General features: G+C 42.7%; 1 protein-coding gene across 2 annotated transcripts in view; it reads left to right on the top strand.

Annotated features, from left to right (window-relative positions):
• The first annotated feature begins 2,880 nt into the window (after positions 1–2,880).
• The window catches only part of FAM150A (family with sequence similarity 150, member A), a 34,365-nt gene continuing 15,317 nt past the window's right edge, over positions 2,881–21,928 (top strand). For both annotated transcript variants that reach the window (XM_011994470.1, XM_011994471.1), the window contains exon 1: positions 2,881–3,315. In XM_011994470.1, coding sequence (XP_011849860.1) covers positions 3,126–3,315 — 190 coding nt within the window. In that variant the 5' untranslated portion in view covers positions 2,881–3,125. The remainder of the gene's footprint in view (positions 3,316–21,928) is intronic.

The raw sequence follows: 21,928 nt of genomic DNA, 5'->3' as shown, positions 1-21,928 counted from the left end.
CAGCGAATATAAAGCAGGCAGAAAAATGTGAACAGGTGAGACTGGCCTAGCCTCCTAGCCTACATCTTTCTCCCATACTGGATGCTTCCTGCCCTCGGACATCGGATTCCAAAGTTCTTCAGTTCTGAGACTTGGACTGGGTCTCCTTGTTGCTCAAACTTGCAGACAGCCTGTTGTGGGATCTTGTGATTGTGTAAGTTAATACTTAATAAACTCCTATATATATATGTGTGTGTGTAGGAGTTTATTAAGTATTTATATATATATATATATCCTGTTAGTTCTGTCTAGAGAACCTCAAGTTTATATTACCAATATTACCAATATTTTGGGGGAGATGTAGCAATGGACTTTTTCAATACTTGTGACTTTTCTGTTTTTAAAAATGTTTAAGAAAATCAACTATATTAAATATGTGATTGTATTTTGAAATGTTTAATAGGGTTTGTTGGTGTTAAATAAGGAAACTTCACTTGTTTAATTTATTAGCTAAGTTGTAAAGAAAATAAGTGCCTTGAGTTTCAAGGCTTAAAATAGCTTGTAACAGTTACAGTTTAAAAAACTCTGGATTACTTTAAACGTTAGTTACTAAGTACCCACTCCTACACAGATAACCCCTCCTTATACACTAAATAATAAACTAGCAAGTGTTACTGAGGGCATGTCGACATGAACACTTCAAGTTGCCTCTAAACAAATTAGCAAGAGGCAGGGCAAGCAGCATTTAGTTGGGGCAGTTAGAAAAGTAGTCAAAGATACGCAATGAACAAAGAACAAAAGCAAAGAGTGACTTAGCTATAGGCAACCTGTTTATTTACAATAAAAGCATTGTGTTGGCAAACTAGATCCCCGAAGCTAGATGCTCCACAAAGATGAGGATTTCGTGTATTTTACCCACTGTGGTGGCTCCGCTGTGTTTTCACTGCCTGCTCCACAGTGTGCATTCACATCATTTTTGTTGAACGAATAAAGGTGGGTTTCAAAGGACCACTTGCTTCAGAACTGCCCAGAGTCCCTTAAAATGCAAATTTATGGGATTCTTCTGGGGGACTGCGTCCAGAGGGGTGTGGGAACCTGCATTTTTTTTTTACAGCCTCTCTTTCACATGGTATACAGTTTGAGAACCACTGAAGTTCAACCTCTTAACCTTGCTAGAGAGAAGACTAAATGGTTTGCTCAGGGTCCTATGGCTAATGACGCTGAAAGTAGACCCCAAGCTGTCAGTCTCGAAAACTTCATTGCTTTGTTTATTTCCTCTAGCTTTCAACGCATAGGAAGAGGGAAATAATTCAGCTTCCAGGTTTTGCTGTCATTTGCTCCTGATAGATGGTTGATTAAAAAATCCATTTGTCATGGTTTCAGTATCACTTCTTCTCCAGCATTATTTCATACTGCATTTACCCATGGTTTTCCAGACTAGTCCCTATTTTTTTATTTTCCAATAAAATTATTTTTGAACTGCCTGTCAATGTCTGTGAACTTCTAATGTTTTCTTATTTCGCTTGAGTAGAACTGTGAGAAAGCGTTTATTCCACCTAAGTAGGGCCTTCAGATTCTTAACTTGTTTTTCTAGGAAGACTCTTCTGGGTCTCCGGTGGTGGAAGCCATTCTGTTACACCGCTGTGTTTGCTTAGGAAATACCATATTCCTATGCAAGCTTGACAGTGAAACGATTGGAAGAAGCAGTCTTCACCCGTGTAACAGCTTCCTCAAAAGAGCATCATCCAAAGGCACGATTTCACAGCGCTCCTGCAAAGCTTGCTTTGTTTCCCCAATTTCTAGGGCATGTTGGACATGCCAAACCTAGATAAACGATTTGAAGGAGTTGAGGTCATTTTTCAGGATCTGTGACCGACAAGATTTTTTTTTTTTTTTTGTAGAGTAATGTAACATTGGGTAATGTCTAAGGAGTAATGGAGCCTCAATTTCCTTAGTTATTCCTGTCCTCTTCCGTTCACCTGTTTGCACTTTGCATATGAGAAGATAATTAGTAGTCAGTTGATTAGAGAGCAATTTCAACATTTTTCAATATGCTTAATATAAAGCAATAAAGCAGGCGGCTGAAATAACTAAAACAACAGCAGTTTACAGAGCGCGGTTTGATCAGAGATGCTTACTTTATTTTAATCAGGACCACTGGCCTTAATTTCATTTTTTAAGTTGTTAACACTAAAACTCTTTAGAAGAGTTCCCTAATTTGAAGAAAAATCCAGCCGGCTGCTTTTATGGGCGCACTGGTCAACCCTGGCGATTTCACTTGGGGAAGCACTGAAACCGGCCACTCCATGCAGGATGGCCAGGGAAGCTGGACGTGTGTCCCAGGTGCCCAGCCCCAGACCTCCTCCGCCCTCTTCTCCCCCACGCGGAAGAGAACGCGGTGCTGCGCCCAGGAGGGCAGGTCCGGCCTCCAGAGCTGGGGCAGGGGCGGCTGGCGTGACGGAGTGGCCATGGTTCCTGAGGGAGCAGGGGCTCGGCAGGTGAGCGCACCCGGCACCTTTGGGTCCAAGTTGCGGCGATCTCCGCTCATCCAGGCCGCATCTCGGCGCTGCTTTTTTCCGTCCCGACCTAGGCACCGCAGGTTCTACTGACCCCCGCCAACTAGGGGAATCCGTGACGGACGCCGAGGCTTGCGGGGTGGGGGTGGCGGGAGACAGACCCCAGGGAGAACCGCCGGGGCGACGCGGCGGGTACCTTACTGGGTCCTCCCAGGGATGCCGACCAGAAAGCGAGCCTAGGGTCCGGGTCCAAGGCAGGCGTTGCGTAGGGAGCCCTGAGACCCCCTGAGTCCGAGATTGGTGTCCGTCAGGGCAGGCTGCGCGGACTTCCGAGGGTCCCGCGCGCTGGGACACGCCCTCATCGTGGGGGACGACCCGGTGGCCCCAGGCACCGCCTCCCGTTCCCGCCCCGCGCCTCGCAGCGCTTAGGCTTCGGCACTCTGGGGGCCGAGTCCCAGTGCAGCTCCAGCCGACCCCCGGGACGCAGACAAGGGCAGGCGCGCGGTGAGGACTGCGGCCGGCCGCGTAGCCGCGCTCTGGTCCAGGGGGCCATCTCTTGGGCTGCGCACCCTCTGGAACTGCGTCAGGATCCTCCACGAGCCTCCCACTCTCTTCTGCCCGCTTGCGAACATGTGGCCCTTCAAGCCCGGTGCCCCGCTGCCCGCACTCCTCCTGCTGGCGCTGGCTTTGTCCCCGCCCGGAGCCCACGGGAGGCCGCGGGGGCGCAGGGGAGCGCACGTCACGAATGAGGAGCCCAAGCCGTTACTTTTCCTCCCCGCGGCCGGGGCAGGCCGGACTCCCAGCGGCTCCCGGAGCGCAGGTAGGATGTCCCCGTCCCGCCCCATCCTTTGCCCTGCACCTGGGGCTCCGTGGATTCCCCTAGGAGCTGGGTGAGGCACTCGCTTTGGGAAGCTTGAGATTAGTACAGCAGAGAACAGAGCATCTCTGCAGATTCCCAGCTCTCAGAAAGAGGTCGTAAGCGTATTAGATTTACCACGGCTGAGAGTTAAGTAAAGAAATCCGGCTGGCAATGGGACCAGCCTTCTATGTCCCCTCCCAGGTGTGGGAGGCCTTTTTGGAAATAAACTGGTAAAGCAGCCCAAAGACATGGGTTTCAGTCCCACCGGCCTAGGCGTGGTGGACAGGTTAGGTCCCTGTCAGCGCCTCATTTCTGGGTTTTCCGGGGTTTTGAGAATTAACTAAGATTGCTGTCCGTAGACACCTGACGGTGCCAGGAATGCCCAGTTCCCTTCCCCTTCACGCTGGCCGCAGCGAGTGGCTGAGGATGCGCCAATTTCAGCAGGCGGCAGCTTATGTTACTGGAACCTTTCCTAGATCATTTTAGAAGGGCCCAAGACGCAGCCGGCTGCTCCCAAATCAACTTTGGACAAGTCGGGTTCCTGCTACTTAGGTGCCCAAGGGGAGTGGAAGGAATGAGAGAGGAAAAAGTCACGCTCTAGAGGGTCATGAGACACCCACAGGCAGAGAAGAGGTCTTGTGAATGCAGGGAAAACGGAAAAGGCCTTGGAAAAGGAGGTCCGAGGGGGCGGCCGGGCATTTGGGGCAGCGCTGAAGGGAGGAGGGCAGGACACGCAGGGAAGGAAGATGGGGACAGAAGCGAGAAGCTCCTGACACGTTTCTGTTCACACCCAGCAACAGTAAAGCAAGGTGGAGCTGCCGGCGAGACTGGGACAGAAGGGCCCCTCCGCAGGGACATTTGGTGGCCTCCATCAGGCTTGGGAAGAGGAGAGGGCCTAGGGTGGCCTGGGGATGCCCCGCAGCCAGTGGCTGGCCATGGGAGCACAGCTCCTGATCCCTTCTCCTCAGGCTTCATGGCTAAGAAAGCAAACAATGGCTTCTTAGTATCATTTTTTTTTCACAGTAGTTATGATATAAATATATACTTATTCACTCCACAAACTTTCTTCGAGTTCCTGTCTGTCACCATGCAGAGGGCGGAGGCCACCCAGAGGAGCAGACAGCAGTGTCTGTGCTCTCCTGCACACTTGGGTGTGGAGGGAGGGGCTGGTGCACACCTGCACTGAGTGAGCAGGGTGTCCTGCCCCGGGGAGGGGATGGAGAAGGTGGGAAGCTGAGGTGGGCTGCCCAGCTGGTGTGTGGACAACCCGGGCAGAGCCTCTCAGTCCAGCCCGCCACTGGGGAGCCCTCAGGAGGGGGAAGGCACAGGGTCAGTGTCCGCAGCACGGCCATGCAGCAATGGTGCACATGGATCATGCACTTTGACTTAAAATTATTGTTAGCCTGAAATATTTATCTCAGAGAAAAAAATGTGACTTTGGAATGTGAAAGATCTGGGAGAAAGGCTCTCAAAGTACAGAAAGGTCGAGGGCACACATTCATTCAGACCTGTTTCATTCAACAGATCTTTTCTCTTTGATTCAAACAGTGAAGACTTACTGAAGTGAGTTACAAGGGATAAAACAATATTTTATTTATGTATTTATTTATTTATTTATTTATTTATTTATTTATTTTGAGATGGAGTTTCGCTCTTGTCACCCAGGCTGGAGTGCAGTGCCGTGATCTGGGCTCACTGCAACCTCTGCCTCCCGGGTTCAAGCCATTCTCCTGCCTCAGCCTCCCAAGTATTATAGGTGCACCACCACGCCCGGCTAATTTTTATTTTTATTTTTTTGTAGTTTCAGTAGAGAAGGGATTTCACGATGTTGCGCTAGGCTGGTCTCAAACTCCTGACCTCAGGTGATCTGCCCACCTCGGTCTCCCAAAGTGCTGGAATTACAGGCGTGAGCCACTGTGCCTGGCCAAAAATATTTTATTAAAAGTTAAAAGTGGCAACCATCTGAAGTTTTAAACAACAATATAGTCAGACAGAAAGTGCCCTGTGGGCACCCTCAAAGACATTGCTTTCTGTGACTGTAGTTGTCTAAGTTTTTGATTGCTATACTACATTCACAAGGGGAGAAAAGGGTGGCTCATAACATCCGTATCTGAGTCTGTGAATGGAGTACTTGCACATGGATCAGGGACAAACAAGGACATGAGAATATAGAGGGCAAGGGCCTATCTGGATGTTCTCAAGGGGCGCACTCAGCAGGTGGCAGGGGTTATCGTTCATTCAGGAGGAAAATGTCTCGCAGGTCCGGGAGGTCAGGGACTCTCATCCCTGTCAGATGTGCCTGGAATGATGGCTCCATATTTCTGTAGTGACGTAATAAGCACCATCGCCCAGACCCAATGTATCTGTTCTAGGTTCAGAAATCTTTGCTGCTCCTGCAGTTGCGCTGTCTGCCTTTTTCTGTAGGCCTGGCAACTTCCCTAAATGCAGATGTGAGCTGGAGGTGGGGGGATCATTTCCAGGGAGAGGGAGTAGTAACTAGGAAACCTTGAGGCAGGAGGGGCCAGACAGCATGCCATGAGGATTGCGGAGAGTGGGGGACTGGAGGAGATGTGTTAGGTTCCCAGGAACACTCCTGATTCACCGTCCTTGGTCCTCCTTCCTTCTCACAGCCCACTTGTTCATGCATGTATCCGTGCTGTCATTTAGCCATTTAACACACAGCTGTGGTCCCGATGGGCAACATTGTTGACAATTGTGCTTGAGGAGCACAATTCAGTTCGTAATTCCTGCCTCCAATGTCTCTCGAATCTGGGTCTTCGTTTTTAGTGTCCTTCCCACCACTCTAGTTCAGACCCTCTTGAGAGCTTTATGGTGACCTTGTATATCATCTCCAATTCTATTAGTGCCCCTGACAGTGTGTCCTATTGGGATAAGAATTCCCAGTAACCTTCACTCCTGCTCTCTCATTCCTGTTTCCCTCCTCCCTTTGTCTTTGGTCACTGTGCCACCAGCAGAATGGCACAAACAAGGGACCAAACCTCAAACTCTGCCAAAGGAAAGAAACATCAGAACACTCATCCACTGAAAGAAAAACAGAGTCAGAAGGCTGAGAACAGGGCTGTGGTGGGAGTAGAGAGGAGGTTTAGAGTTTTTGACAGAAAGAAAATTGGCTTGAGGTGTGAGAGGTAGCAGTGTAAGGGGACTGTTAGCAAGTATTGATGTATATGACGTTTCCTTTGCTACTTCTGCCTTTTCAAGGTATTTCATGTTTACCTTATTTCTACAGGCTTTCTGGGGTCAGATTTGTGTTGTTGTGGTTGCTGTTGCTGTTTTAATATAAAACCTCGCTGACGTGGAGCTTAAGGAGAGCATGTGAAGGAGTTTTGATGAGGTTATGCTGAACAATAGCAAATGAACGTGCTTCATAAGTAGCATGGGGCTGGTCTCTTCCCGGTCATAAATCTGCTGTGGCTTCTCTTGATGTTCCAAGAAAGTCCTGGCTTCCTTGGAAAGAAAGGCAGATATATACATTATATATATATATACAGTAGAGACAGAGTTTTGCCATGTTGGCCAGGCTTGTCTTGAACTCCTGACTTCAAGTGATCCACCTGCCTCGGCCTCCCAAAGTGCTGGGATTATAGGAGTGAGCCACTGCATCAGGCTCCATTATGAACATTTTATACTTCTTCTTTTTTTTTTTTTTTGAGACGGTCTCACTCTGGTTGCCCAGGCTGGAGTAAAATGGTTCGATCTCAGCTCACTACAGCCTCAACCTCCCACCTTAGCCTCCCAAGTAGCTGAGACTACAGGCACATGCCACCACACCCAGTAATTTTTTGTGTGTTTTTAGTAGAGATGGGTTTTGCTACATTGCACAGGCTGGTCTCAAACTCCTGACCTCAAATGATCTGCAGTCCTTGGCCTTCCAGAGTGCTAGAATTACAGGCGTGAGCTACCACCACGGCCAACATTTTATACTTCTGTTAATATTTTACAATCTGAATATATGAGTCTTCAACTTTGCTTAACTTCTACAGAATCCGTAATTACTATTCATCTTATGTATGTGTCTACTCACACTTGGTAGGCTCTGTTTTCTCTGTAAACATAAGGCAAATTATATAAGCCAACTGTTAAAAAAAAGTCTTATCTTTATTATGCAATGGTTACATGTGAGAAAACCGGAAAACAAAAACGCCAAAAAATTGAAACCCCAAAAGGTGATTATTTCTGGCTGATAGATTTGTAAAAAGTTTATCGACAGTATCAGATTGGCTATTGATCATTTCCATGAGACAGAAAGCACTGGTTCCAGGCTTGCTGTGAAATTGGGAAGGAGTGGATCTCTGAGTTCCAGGTGCCTTGTCTGCGCCACAGGGAAGACCCCATTATGAGGCTTCTCGTGAAGATGTAACAACAGGGGAGATATGTGGAGCACCTGACCAGGCTCCTGGCCGAGGAGCTGCAGGCAGGCAGCTTCTTACTCTCTCCAAGCACCACCTGGGCATCAGCCATGGTGAACCTGAAAAGATGGATATCATCATGATTGCTTCAGAGTTTGGTTATATTTGTTTATAGGAGATTTTCTATCGCCAGCAGATATGCCTGATGCTAAGAAAGGAAAAACAACAAGTTACACGTTGGGTTTGGAATACTATCTGTTTGTGTAACTTTTTCTTATAACTATCTTTTGTGATTTCTAACAGATTTGAAAACAAAGTCTCTAATAGATTTAAAAACAAAGTAGGGCAGGGGTCATACTCTGAACTAAAAGTCAAAAGAATAAAAATTAATTACTACATTAAAGAATTTCTCATTACTACTGTATTAATTGATGGAATGTTAAAATAGCCACACCTTAAAGAATTCTTTATAGATATAGCAAAAATAAAAGATACTTCACAAGAAAAAAAGGAAATGTAACACATAGGTTAGGTTATGTGGACAATGAGCAATAAACTTGCTTATCTCGTTTGTTGATGAATTAAATTTTGGTCCAGTTGTATTACTGTATCATTCCTGTTGAGAGCTTTATCTATCCAGTCTTCTAAACCCACATATATTCCATTCTTAGGAAAAATATTTCTTATGAGTGCTTATTCTATTTTACTATCTAATCCAATATTTTACATTACTTTGGTAAAATCTTTAACATATGATAATCAGGTAGTAATTACACATTTCAAAAACATTCACAATAAAGTATTTTGAAATACACTGCAAAATTCTTGCTGTATAAAGAATTTCATTGCCTCATCTAGGAAACAACACGCTATATTTAGAAAAAGTTAGTTTAAAATTGTTATGGAAGATTAGAAGGAGAGATAAAAGCTTTCTTGTAGCCAACTTTTGCATCATTTCCAGCGTATATAAAGTATATATGACTAGATCACCATTCCATGCAGGATCGACCACCATGCTTGTTTTAAAATATACCTGGGAATTGTTTTAATCAGAGATAGTGAGACACAGACACCTGGAAATGACTATCATGAAGGAAGAAGTTTGTCTTCACGTGTCCCTAAAGACAGGAGCACAGCAAACCACACAAGGCCACAGGGGAAGCACCAGGGCGGGTCATGAGGAAGGAGGAACGGGGAAAAAGTGAGCAAGAGGTTGTACTGTGATTTCCCCAGGAAAGCCAAGGTATGGCAGGGTAAGCGGGCTTAGGATTGGCTGGTTTGAATGATTTCAGTGGGCTCTGGCACTAAGGGCTGCCACTAGTCATCGGGTACCTGGCCCTGGAGTGATTAGGGTGGAGGAATGTTGGCCCAGAGTTAGAGAGCCCAGTAGACGAAGTGGTGAAGGTGTGGGTTTTGCATTGACTGCTTTGTAAATGAAAGGTGAGCTTGCACTGTTTCTTTACCTTGTCCTTTAAATTTATATATGAATTATCTGCTGACTATCTCAGCTACAGAATCTCGATCTTGACCCTTTCCTACTTAAACCTGTGTCCTGTCTCTGTGAGTTTACTCTCTCTAGGAAAGCTACCCTAGGAGGGGCATTCTCTCCAGGGTCAGCAAGGCCCCAAGATGTCAAAGCATTGGAAATACAGAAAATAAAAATTCATGGTTAATACAGCTCACAGGGCAAAATCCGATATCCTCTGCCAGCTTCATCTGTGTTCCAGCCCTCCATCGCCTCTTCCTGCCCATGATCCCACCTGGACTCCAGTTGACTCCAGTGGGCATTCGTCGGCCTTTATCTTACTTGGCCTGTTGGATGCTTTGCTGCAGTTGACCCGTCTCTTCCTCTTTAAATGATTCCTGATTCCACAGTTATTCTTGCTTTGTTCTCTTCTTCTCTGACCATTCCTTCTTTCTCTCTCCAAACATCTCTTCTTCAGCCTTTAAGTGTTTATGTACCCCAAGGTTCCATGCTTATCAATGGATTTTTCACAAAATCCATGGAAGATTCCAAAAGGTATCTTCTTCCTTTTTCTTTACCTTGTCCTTTAAATTAGTATATTCATTATCTGCTGACTATCTCAGCTACAGAATCTCAAACTTGACCCTTTTCTACCTAAACCTGTGTTCTGCCTTCAAACCTGCTCTCTGTCCTTTATTTCTGGTCAAAGTAAAGGCAAGTTTTTTATTGTTAGAGATTGTGTTTCTAGGGTGGTTAATTTATTGCTGGATTAACAGCCCTCTGGAGTTTCCCAGTCGCTTAGTTTGTTGATAAGTCTTCTCACTGCCTAATCCAAGAACATTATTAGGGCTAGATCTTGTGTTTTCTGCAAGTACTAATCTACTGTCATTTGGTTGTCGTGCCTAATAACTGATTACACATAAAAATCTTATCACTTTGTGAAATGTGGTACATCTATTTGTTTTTGAAATGTTTTAGCATTTTTTTTTTTTTTTTTTGTGACAGAGCTTCACTCTTGTTGCCCAGGCTGGAGTGCAATGGTGCGATCTCAGCTCACCACAACCTCCACCTCCCGGGTTCAAGTGATTCCCCTGTCTCAGCGTCCTGAGTAGCTGGGATTACAGGCATGTGCCACCATGCCCAGCTAATTTTTGTATTTTTAGTGGAGATGGGGTTTCTCCATGTTGGTCAGGCTGGTTTTGAACTCCTGACCTCAGGTGATCTGCCCACCTCGGCCTCCCAAAGTGCTGAGATTGCAGGCATGGGCCACCGCACCCGGCCCTGTTTTAGCATTTTTATAAGAATTTGTTTATCTTTTAAAGTGTCTATGGAAATGATCATTTGAAATCTGGAAGAGGGATTAACTAGATTAAACTAGAAACTGAATAAATCATTTTCATGAGATCAGTCTTCAGATGAAATTGCTAAAATTTAAATTAAACATGAATTGTTCTGTGGTTTACAACAAGAAAATAATCTACTTTATAACATGACTTTGTATTTTTTCAAGTTTTCTGGGCTCATTTAATATTCTGTCCTTTTGTGAATATGCAATCTAATGGTAGAATTTTATCATAATATTGCATAATATAAGAGGACTTCAAAAGGACTTTAGAGATTATTTAGCTTGTCTACCTGAATTTACAAAAAAACCCCAAGGCGTCTTTGGAGGTCTGGCTGGACACAGAACTTTACTTTTGCTGAGAAAGCAAAGCATGACTGTCCAGTCCTAAGAGAGGACATAGGACACGGTTGAGTATAGAGTCTGATTCGATATGACTATGTGTTTGAAGTCAGATCATTTAAAATAAATTTTAGGCAGTTCTTATAATCAGTGAAATGTTACAGATGCTGCATCTTCCAATTTTTTTTTTTTTTTTTAGAAATGGAGTGTCACTCTGTGGGCAGTGGCACGATCAGAGCTCACTGCAGCTTCTAACTCCTGGGCTCAAGGGATCCTTCTGCCTCAGCCTCCCAAGTAGCTTGGACCACAGTCATGCACCACCATGCTCAGCTCATTTTAAAAGTTTTTGTAGAGATAGAGTCTCACTATGTTGTACAGGCTGGTCTCGAACTTCTTGCTTCAAGTGATTTTTCCACCTTGGCCTCCCAAAGTGTTGGGATGACATTCTGCCCAGCCCCCAAAACATATCCTATTAAGCACAGTAGTCCAATTTTAGAAATAATGTAAACACCAGATGTATAAAAATCAAGGTGCTTACTTACACCATACACATTTTTCCTTGCTCTGTCAGCTTCGAGGGACTAGAAGCAGCCACACTGTAGTCAGCAGGAACGCACCAAATGCCCTGATCTTGGTTTCTAATGCCATTCTCCAGCAAAAGAACCAGGGTTCATTGGGGAAATCCCTAAAACCAAGACTAGGACGGAAAATAATAAGAAATGAGCCTAGAGTATCTGATAATGCCAGAAAGTTTTTAAAAGTGATAAAAAATACAAAGCAATAAAAATAACAATAGAAACTTACCAATGACAGAGTCAAAGGAACACAGGAGCCAACTAAAACATTTCGTAATGGCCAGAGCCAGAACCATCTGAGATACAAAATAAAGCAAGTAGTATTAGATTATAACACAAAATATAAATTATTCATCAGTCATTGCTTGTGTAAATAAATGATTGAGTAAATAAATAACTGGAGGAGAAGAGACAAACTTCTCATGCAGAAGAATTCTAAATAATGCATGTAGATACTATGTCCTCAAAGAAGGGACGCATAACTCCCCTGTCCTCAAGTGTGGGCTGAGCATAGTGACCTCCTTCTGAGAAGTACAGTGTGGGGCAGGGGGAGGGGAGCGGGGAAGGAGTAGCTTTGCAGTAAGAATCCTGACACACAGGGACTCAGCCAGGAGGTCAAGGTCAACATCAGCAAAAGTAAATTACGCTAAAAGTGGGCACTCTTCACAGGATGTGATGAAAATGGCATTTTCCCTTGGTAGTCTTCCTCCCTAAAACCCATAATCTCAGTTTAATTACAAGGAAAACATCAGGCAAATCTCAAATGAGGGACATTCTATAACATACCTGACCAAGACTCCTCCAAATGCTCAAAGTTATCAAAACAGGGAAATTTTGAGAGACTCACAGCCAAGAGATGCTTAAGGAGACATAATGACTAAGTGTAATGTGGAATCCTGGGACAAAAAAAGGACATCAAGGAAAATGAAGGAAATCTGAAAGGAGTGTGGACTTTAGTGAGTAAGAATGTATCAGTATTGGCTCACTAATTGCAAGAAATGTGCCATACTAATGTAATGTTAATAATGGGAGACACCAGGGCAGGACATATGGGAATGCTTTGTATTACGTGATTTTTCTGTGCATCTAAAACTGCTCAATAATAAAACACTTATTTTAAAAATTTTATCTCACTCTTGAAGGTGGTTGACATCTTCCAAAACATTGGGTTTTAGTTTTAGGATGTAAATACTGCCTTTTAAAGCTATCTGTCACAGAAAGAATAATTATAAATAAATAATAATTTATTTTTTTCAAAAGCTACTTAGAAAATAAGAAAAAAAATCTAAGTAACACTACTACAAAAACTTTAAGTAATATAAATAACCTGGAGTGAGTGATGTTTTAAAAATATTTCTGGTGGGGCAAAGTGGCTCACACTTGAAATCTCAACTCGTTGGGAGGCTGAGGCAGGAGGATCTCTTGAGGCCAGGAGTTCAGGACCAGCTTGGGCAACAAAGTAAGACCCCTTCTCTACAAAAAGTTTTTTTAAAAAAATGAATTAACCAGGCATGGTGGCATGCCTGTAGTCCCAGCTACTTGGGAGGCTGAGGCAGGAGGATTGCTTAAGCCCAGCAGTTTGAAGCTGCAGTGAGCTATGATTGTACCACTGCACTCCAGCTGTGGTGACAGGGCAAGACTCTGTCTCTAAAAAAAATAAATGAAAATACGTATTTTCTATTTTCGGAAGTTTTTTAGTCAGGATATTCTTTGTAGATGGGTCTTTACAACTTGCATTGGCTAAATGGACTAGCTGATTTCTTTCACAGGAGGTTGTAATAAAACCTCACATTACAGAATATATTTATTTATGTAAAAGTTATTTCCCATTGAAATTTTGTAAATAAGTTATGTTTTTTGATGTCTTGGTTAAATCATTTTTAAAAATTTTGAGCAAATTATTGTGAAAATAATTCACTTTTATAATGCAAATAATTAATTCCAATTTATTTGTTTAGTGAATTCAGATTTCATACATTAGGAGTCTATTGTATTCCCCTTCCCCAAAATATGTTGAGGATCTAGTTCCCCAGTGCCTCAGAGTATGGCCTTATTGGGAAATAGTGTCATTGCAGATGTAGTTAGTTATGATGAGGTCATACTGAAGTAGAATTGGCCCCTTTTCAGTATAACTGATGTCTTAGTAAGATGATGGCCATGGGAAGATAGAGAGACACAGGAGGACTCCATGTGACAATGAAGGCAGAGATTGGAGTGGAGCATCGACAAGCCAAAGAATGCCAAGGATCGCCGGCAGCCACCAGAGCTGGAATAGGCAAGGAAGGATCCTTCCCTCAAAACTTCAGAGAAAGCATAGCCCTGCCCACATCTTGATTTCAGACTTCTTGCCTCTAGAACTGTGAGACAGTAAGTCTCTGTTGATATAAGCCGTCCCATTTGTAGAACTTTGTTATGGTGGCCCTAGGAAACAAATACACAGTATATGGTCTTTTCTGAAGGCAGAATCCATCTGTACTTATTCCATATGTAAAGTTTGAGAAAGTGCTTACAACTACTCAACTCTGTCTCTGCAGCTCAAAAGCGCCACACAAAATTATACCAATGGGAGTCTATCCAACATACTGTGTTCCAGTAAAATAAAAGTCTGACTCTGTAAATCTGGGCTTGGTTTGCATTTCTAACATGCTCCCAGAAGATGCTGACACTGCTAGTCTGTAGAACGTAGCAAAAACTTAGAAGATAATAAGCAACCAATTTGAGTTTACTTTTATATCCTCTGCGTAATTTGCAGCCTAAATGGCATGTAGGTCTCATTAAACCACCTGGCTAATGTGTGTGTCAAAAAGAGAGTTACACACATACGTCCCTCTATTTAAATATCTTAAACTGTAATAGAAGAAGCATGATATAAAAACATGTATTTACAAATATTTATACATTTACAAGTATATACTGGTACAGATGTTATGTAACTACATAATGAAAGAAGGCACACATTTTATGGCAGTTTATATTTAAATACTTTTAATTTAGTATTTTTATGTATTTATTTATTTTTGAGATGGAGTCTCACTCTGTCACCCAGGCTGGAGTGCAGTGGTGCGACCTGGGCTCACTGCAACCTCCGCCTCCCTGGTTCAAGCGATTATCCTGCCTCGGCCCCTCAAGTAGCTGGGATTGCATATGCCACCATGCTCGACTAATTTTTGTACTTTTAATAGAGAAGGGATTTCATCATGTTGGCTAGGCTGGTCTCAAACTCCTGACCTCAAGTGATCCACCTGCTTCAGCCTCCCAAAGTGCTGAGATTACAGACGTGAGCCACCATGCCTGGCCAACTTAGTATTTTAAAAAAATATTTCTTAAACATATTTAAAAGTCAGCTTTAATATAATTAAAAGGTTATACTAGAGTCGGCCCTTTTTCAGTACAACTGGTATTGTTAATAAGATGACAGCCATGGGAAGATACAGAGACACAGGAGAACATCATGTGACGGTGAAGGCAGAGGTTGAAGTAGCTTATTCTACTATTATATATTTAATATAGCATAGCTTTTTCTGCTATATATTTTAAAAATTTGAATTTGTCATATTGAAATTAAATTTGAATTTTTCTCCAAAAATAGTTCTTATCTATAATTCTCTCAGTACTGCTGTAATAAAGGTAATCGTTCTTATTTTTGAAATGGGAACTAGTTATACAATGATTAGATTGATTAGTAATGAGATTAGTAGTGTCTTGTCTTTAAAATAAATAACTGAAAGAACTGTACAGCAAACATTTTGATTTAAGTACCTAATGTAATGCTAGATTGAAACGTAAAGTAATGTTCCATAGTACCTCACAAAGGACTGAGGATCAATTAACAAGGCTTGTCAACAGTAAGTCATATCAGAACAAATTATCTTTATAGAAGATAGTCAAATTATATGCAGGTAGAAGCAAACAATAAACATTTTCAATTATTTTGTTTTCTGGTCGTACTGCATTTTTTTTATTATTTCACATGATCATGGCTCATTTTTAAACAAGAATATAAGGATAAGAGATAAGTATGCCAACATATATATGTACATATGTATACAAATTTATTTCTTTAAAAGATTTTGTAAACTTACAATTGAGGAGAGCAGCAGATGGCAACTGTTTTAGTAAATAAAAACTAGAAACTTTTACAAATTGGATGAATGAGATAGTCATTTATTCAAATTTTTCCAAGATAATGATCATGCATTACCTAGAGACCGGTTTGATTTTAACCCTCCCAAATAATGTAATCTTTTATATAATCGTGGTTATGTATCGCAGAAATGAAGCATACATTTTATTTTACATAGTGATGTTTCAATATCTATAATGCACAGTGATCTGATCAGGGTCATTAGCATATCCATCTCAAACAATTGTCATTTCTTTGTGTTGGGAACGTTCAATATCCTCCTTCTAGCTACTTGAAATTGTATAGTGTATTATGGTTTACTGTAGTCATCCTGCAGTGCTATAGAACACTAGCACTTCTTCCTCCCATCTAGTTGTCATTTGAAGCTTACATTTTATTTTATTTCTTCTTCTTTTTTTTTTTTTTTCTTTTGAGATGGAGTCTTACTCTTGTCGCCTAGGCTGGAGTGTGCAATCTCCGCTCACTGCAACCTCTGCCTCCCAGGTTCAAGCGATTCCCCTGCCTCAGCCTCCTGAGTAGCTGGGATTACAGGCGTGTGCCACTGTGCCTGGCTAATTTTTTGTATTTTTAGTGGAGACGGGGTTTCACCATGTTGACCAGGCTGGTCTCGAACTCCTGACTTTGGGCGATCTGTCCACCTCGGTTTCCCAAAGTGCCGAGATTACAGGCATAAGCCACCACATCCAGCCTGAAGTTACATTTCAGACTTGTGCTGTCCAACACCACATCCACGAGCTATGAGGCTACTGAGTGCTTGTCATGTGGCTGGTCCAAACTGAGATGTGCTGAATGTGCAAAATCCACCCTGGATTTTGAAAACTTAGTGCAAAAAAAGTAAAATATCTCATTAGTAATTAATATTGTTGATAACAAGTTGAAATGGTAACACTTTGGCTATACTCGATTAAAATAAATTATTATTTTTTAAATTTTAATTCTAATTTTAACTTTAGAAAGGAGGTCTCACTATGTTGCCCGGGCTGGTCTCAAACTCCTGGGCCCAAGCAACCCTCCAGCTTCATCCTCGCAAAGTCCTGGGATGACAGGTGTGAGCTGCTGTGACTGGCCAAATGATTAAATTAATTCACACATTTCTTTTTACTTTTTAAATGTGGCTACTAAACATTTAGACTTACATGTGTGGCTCCCATTTATCTCATCATAGATGCTGCTCTCAGAACATTTTCCATCTGAGAGAAATCAACTAGTTTCGTTGTTTAGGGGGAGTTTTCTTTTTATTTAGTTTTTAAAATTTATTTATTTATTTATTTATTTATTTATTTATTTATTTATTTTGAGATGGAGTCTTGCTCTGTCACCCAGGCTGGAGTGCAATGGTGTGATCTTGGCTCACTGCAACCTCCATCTCCCAGGTTCAAGTGATTCTCCTGCTTTAGCCTTTTGAGTAGCTGGGATTACTGGCACACGCTACCATGCCTGGCTAATTTTTTTGCATTTTTAATGGAGATGGGGTTTCACTGTGTTGGTCAGGCTGGTCTTGAACTCCTGACCTCAGGTGATCCACCTGCCTCAACCTCCCAAAATGTTGGAATTGTGGGCGTGAACCACTATGCTCGGCCTAGGGTAATTTTCTTATATTCAGTTGTTTATTTAATATTTTGTGGATCAAAACTATTGGGTGCATCTAGTCACTAAATGCAAATTCATTTTCAATTAGTTTTTATTGAAGAATTAATACAGATTTATATTAAAAAAAGTTAAAAGTAATAAAAAGGGTGTGCATGGAAAAGTATCTCTTCTCTCCACCCCCAGAATTCTGCTCCCTGGCACCTCCCACCATTTTAATTTGTTTTTATACAAATAGGAGTGTGCTGCAGAGCAGGGATTGGCAAACTTTCCTTAGAAAGGGCCACACAGTCAATATTTTGGGCTTTGTGAGTGTTAGAAACAGATAATTGGTGCTGCAAAGAAAAGCGTGGAGACAAAGGATCTCTCGGCAAGGCAATCTTTACTATCTACAGAAAGGGTGACCCTCGCAGATGGAACAATGGTGACAGCACACCTGCACAAAGGAAAAGCAGACATATTTATCCCTTACGCATTTGGGTCATCCTTACCGCTGTGTCCTGCATCCATTGGCTGGAGCTGGACCTCACAGTCTTAAACTGATACCCGATGTGCTAATAACCTAAAAACTTCCCTAAATAGGTAAGTTCAAGGGAGAATAAAGAAGAAAAGGAAGTTGCTTACAAAAGGTTTAAGGAAGCAATAACATTTCCAAACAAGGAAGGGGCATAAGCTATGAGCTAAGACTTGCCTGGGCCTGTCCAGACATGCAAGCCAAAGCAACTAACTGGGCTAAAGTATAAGAACTAGTAGGTGATAAGACACTTTGGAGTAAGAAGATATTATTCCTAGTGTCTATTATTTTATTTTTAAACCAAGAGGAGCTTTGAAGAGGAACTTTTCTGCTCTGTACAGTGAGCCATACTATCTCTGCAACAACTACTCAGTTCTGCCCTTGTAGTGAAAAAAGCAGCCACTGGCGACCCCTAAACAAATGGATGTGGGCATGTTGCAGCAGAGTTTTGTTCACAAACACAGGTGCAGGCTGGATCTGCCTCAGGAGCTGTTGTTTGCTAGCCCCTGCATAGGCCAGTGCTAGTCAATACAGTTATAGTCATGTGCCACAAAAGGTCGTTTCTGTCATCTACAGACTGCGTATACCGTGGTGGTCCTTAGATTATCATACTGTATTTTTTACTGTTCCTTTTCTATGTGTAGATATGTTTAGATTCACAGATACTCACTATGGTGTTACAGCTGCCTACAGTATTCAGCACAACAGGTTTTGTAGCCTAGGAGCAATAGCCTGAGTGTGCAGGAGGCTCTCCCACCAAGGTTTATGTAAGTGCACTCTATGATGCTCCCACAATGGAGGAATCACCTAATGATGCATTTCTCCAAACGTATTCCCATCATTAAACAGCACATGACTGTAAACCTTTTAACTTGTCTCTCTGCATCTATTCTTTGCCCTCTGTACTGTAAGCCAAAAAGTATCTGAGACTTGCAGTGAGCTGAGATCGCGCCACTGCACTCCAGCCTGGGCAACAGAGCGAGACTCCGTCTCAAAAAAAAAAAAAAAAAAAAAGTATCTGAGATAGGTCTCAATCAATTTAGAAAGTTTATTTTGTCAAGGTTAAGGATGCACCCATGACACAACCTCAGGAGGTCCTGCTGACATGTGCTCAAGGTGATTGGGGTACAGCTTGCTTTTATACATTTTAGGGAGACATGAGACATCAGTCAGTATGTATAAGATGTACATTGGTTGGGTTCAGTAAGGCAAGACAAGTTTAAGGGGGATGGGGGAGGTGAAACGGGTTTGAGGGGAAAGGGGTATGTGCAGGGAGGGAGGTGGGTGGGGGGGTTCCAGGTCAGAAGTAGATAAGGGACAAAAGTTTGCATTCTTTTGAGTCCTTGATCAGCCTTCCACTGAATACACAATTTAGTGTGGCTCGGTGAATCTGCAGTTTTACATAAACAATAGGGCACAGGAAGCAATCATATGTATTTGTCTCAGGTGAGCCTCAGAGGGATAACTTCGAGTTCTCTCTATCCTCCATCCACAAAGAATTTTCTTGTGGACAGATCATGAGGGAGGTATGTGGCTTTTTATCTTTGTAACTATCTTATTTAGGAATTAATGGGAGTCAGGTTTGCCTGACATAGTTCCCAGCTTGACTTTTCCCTTGGCTTAGTGATTTTGGGTTCCTGAGATTTATTTTCCTTTCACAATACTTAGGCATCATTGTTTTTTATTATTAAAAATAGTTGATGCTGGGCTCAGTGGCTCATGTCTCTAATTCCAACACTTTGGGAGGTTGAGGTGGGAGGACTGCTTGAGCCCAGGTGTTGGAGGCTGCAGTGAGTCATGATTGCACCATTGCACTCCAGCCTGGGCAACAGAGCAAGACTCTGTCTCAAAAAAACAAAGTTTGCTTATTAAAAAATGTTTAAATGGTGTATATAATTTTATTTATTTTTATTGTATGTCTTTAAAGTGCACAGCATAATGTATTGATATATGTATACAGAGTGCAGTGGTTACTGTGGTCAAGCAAATCATATCCATCATCTCACAGTTACCCTTTTTTTTTGATGGTGAGAACTCCTGAACTCTGCTCTCTCAACCATTGTTCCACATACAACACATCATTACTCCCTGCAGTCCTCCTCTAGACTTGCTCATCCTACCCATCTGCAGCTTTGAATCCTTTGACCAATTCTCCCCATTCCCTCCCTCCCTCAATGATCTTTTGAAAATGTAGCTTAACCTTGCCTTTCCTTTGCCTAAAGCCCTTTGACTTCTCATCACCTACAGAATTAAGCACAAAGTTTGTGTACAACTTGACTCTAAAGCCCACCTGTGTCTGCAGTCTTGTCTCACCCACCTCTTCTTCAGCAGCTCTAGACATTTCCCCCAATACTTAAACAGGCTGCAGTCCTCCCCATTCCCATCTCTTCTTACCTTCTTATCTCTGGCTTGTTACTTCAGGTATGGACTTAAACACCACTTTTCTGTTTCAGTTAAATCAATCTGTTGTACATTCTTGTATTCCTATATGATGTTTGTGCTTTGAAGTTAAAATTCAAGTGTATTGAAATTGTGGTTTTCTTGGTGGGCTGTACTGAGTGCAAGGAGGCACTGATGTTTCCATTTGAGCAGTAGCAGCCCTCTCGGCTTCCTATTCCTTGAACGTGTGCCAGGTGCCTCTGCCAGCAAAGCCGGGTTGTACAGGGGGACAAGACCGCATCCCTTTCCTCAGGAAGCCATAATTGCGGGGAAGACAGACACACACGGTACCCTGTCATGCTAACCAGAATGTGACATCTGCTTTGATAGAAGTTATAAAATGTGTTATGGGGCGGAGATGAGGAGGGTAATTTACTTAAAATATGCAATTTTCTACACACCTGAGTGTCGTCCTTGTCACAGGGTCTAGAGATTAAAATTATACTCTAAAATGCTTTCAGAAATAGAATTATTTATGAAGTCTTTGAGCACGCCTTAGCCACAGGAGGTGCTTCTGCTGTACTCAGCTCTCATTCATTTTTCAGAATGCACCACTGTAACTACCTGGCCCAAATATTGACACCACAGAAGCCAATTTGCTATTTTTGCTTTCTGAGAAGTACAGGGGAAAAGACCTATGTTTGAGCTGGAGCATTATCGAAGAGAAGAGGAAAGGTTTATGTGATGAAGTACTTTCATTTTACTGCTGCTTTGTTTTCCTGGATTAGTTTTAATTGTTTGTAAAGTGCAGGTGTTCATTGTCAAATGGGAGGGGAGCTCCGATCTCTCTGCATTCCTGCTGCACCCACACAATCACGCCCTGAGCCAGGCCCTGAACTCACAGAAGGCTGCCCCGAACCAGGGAGCTCCCTGCACAGGAAAGGGTTCCGAAGTCCCTCAGGAGCTCATGGCATGTAAGGAACAGTTAGAATTACTGCGTCTGCATTTTCCAAGCCTCAGTCACTACTGCCTTGTCCTGGCGAAGTCACACTCATCACCGTGGTGGCTCAGACTCTCCTAGAGGGGGATGACAAACGTTCACTTCCCTATTATATTCTTACAATGTTGTAAGTTTAAATGTATACCTACCAACAAACCTTGAGGCTCCACTATTTTACTAAAGTTTAAGTTTTCTCTTCCTTTGAAAGTGTTGCATGTGCTCCCAATTGTTTGTATAAACTGCATTTTCTGGATGGTGTAGTTTTAGTGAGTACAAGGTAAAGCCTGAGATACACTTTTATTTTTAAATTTTATTATATATTAAGCACAAAGCCTTCCAAGTGGGAGAGATCATGACCTATAGTACATTTCAGTTTGTTTGTTCTGGCTACTGGGGAGAAAGATGATTATGGGCAGGAGAGGAGGGGTTAGGAGGCCACTGCCAAGGCATGGTCACAAAAGGACCATGGCTTGGGCCAGACTCATGTTGAGGAAAGGAGAAAGAAGTGAGTGGGTCTGGAATAATTTGTTGGAGGTGGAATACATAAAACTGACTCATGGGTTGGGTGTAGTGGTGAGGGAAAAAGGAAGTCAAGCATAACTTCTTGAGCTGGGGCCTGATCAAGAGTAATGCCACTTCAGTCAGTCTTCAGTGGACTGAGGAACATGGAGACAAACAGGTCTGGGCAGAGGAAAAGGAGACCTTCCATTGCGACTGTACACTTTTGAGAGGGCTGTAAGGTACCCTTCATGCCATAGAGCAAGCAGTGAGGTAGGTGTACTGGAGTTTTGGAGCCCAGGAAATGGTCAGGGCTGGAGATATCAGTTTGGACTCAGCTAAATAAACTGTCACGAATTCA

This window comes from Mandrillus leucophaeus, unplaced genomic scaffold, assembly GCF_000951045.1.
Source record: "Mandrillus leucophaeus isolate KB7577 unplaced genomic scaffold, Mleu.le_1.0 Scaffold458, whole genome shotgun sequence".
Taxonomy (NCBI): domain Eukaryota; kingdom Metazoa; phylum Chordata; class Mammalia; order Primates; family Cercopithecidae; genus Mandrillus; species Mandrillus leucophaeus.
This window is presented reverse-complemented; position numbering and strand designations above follow the sequence as displayed.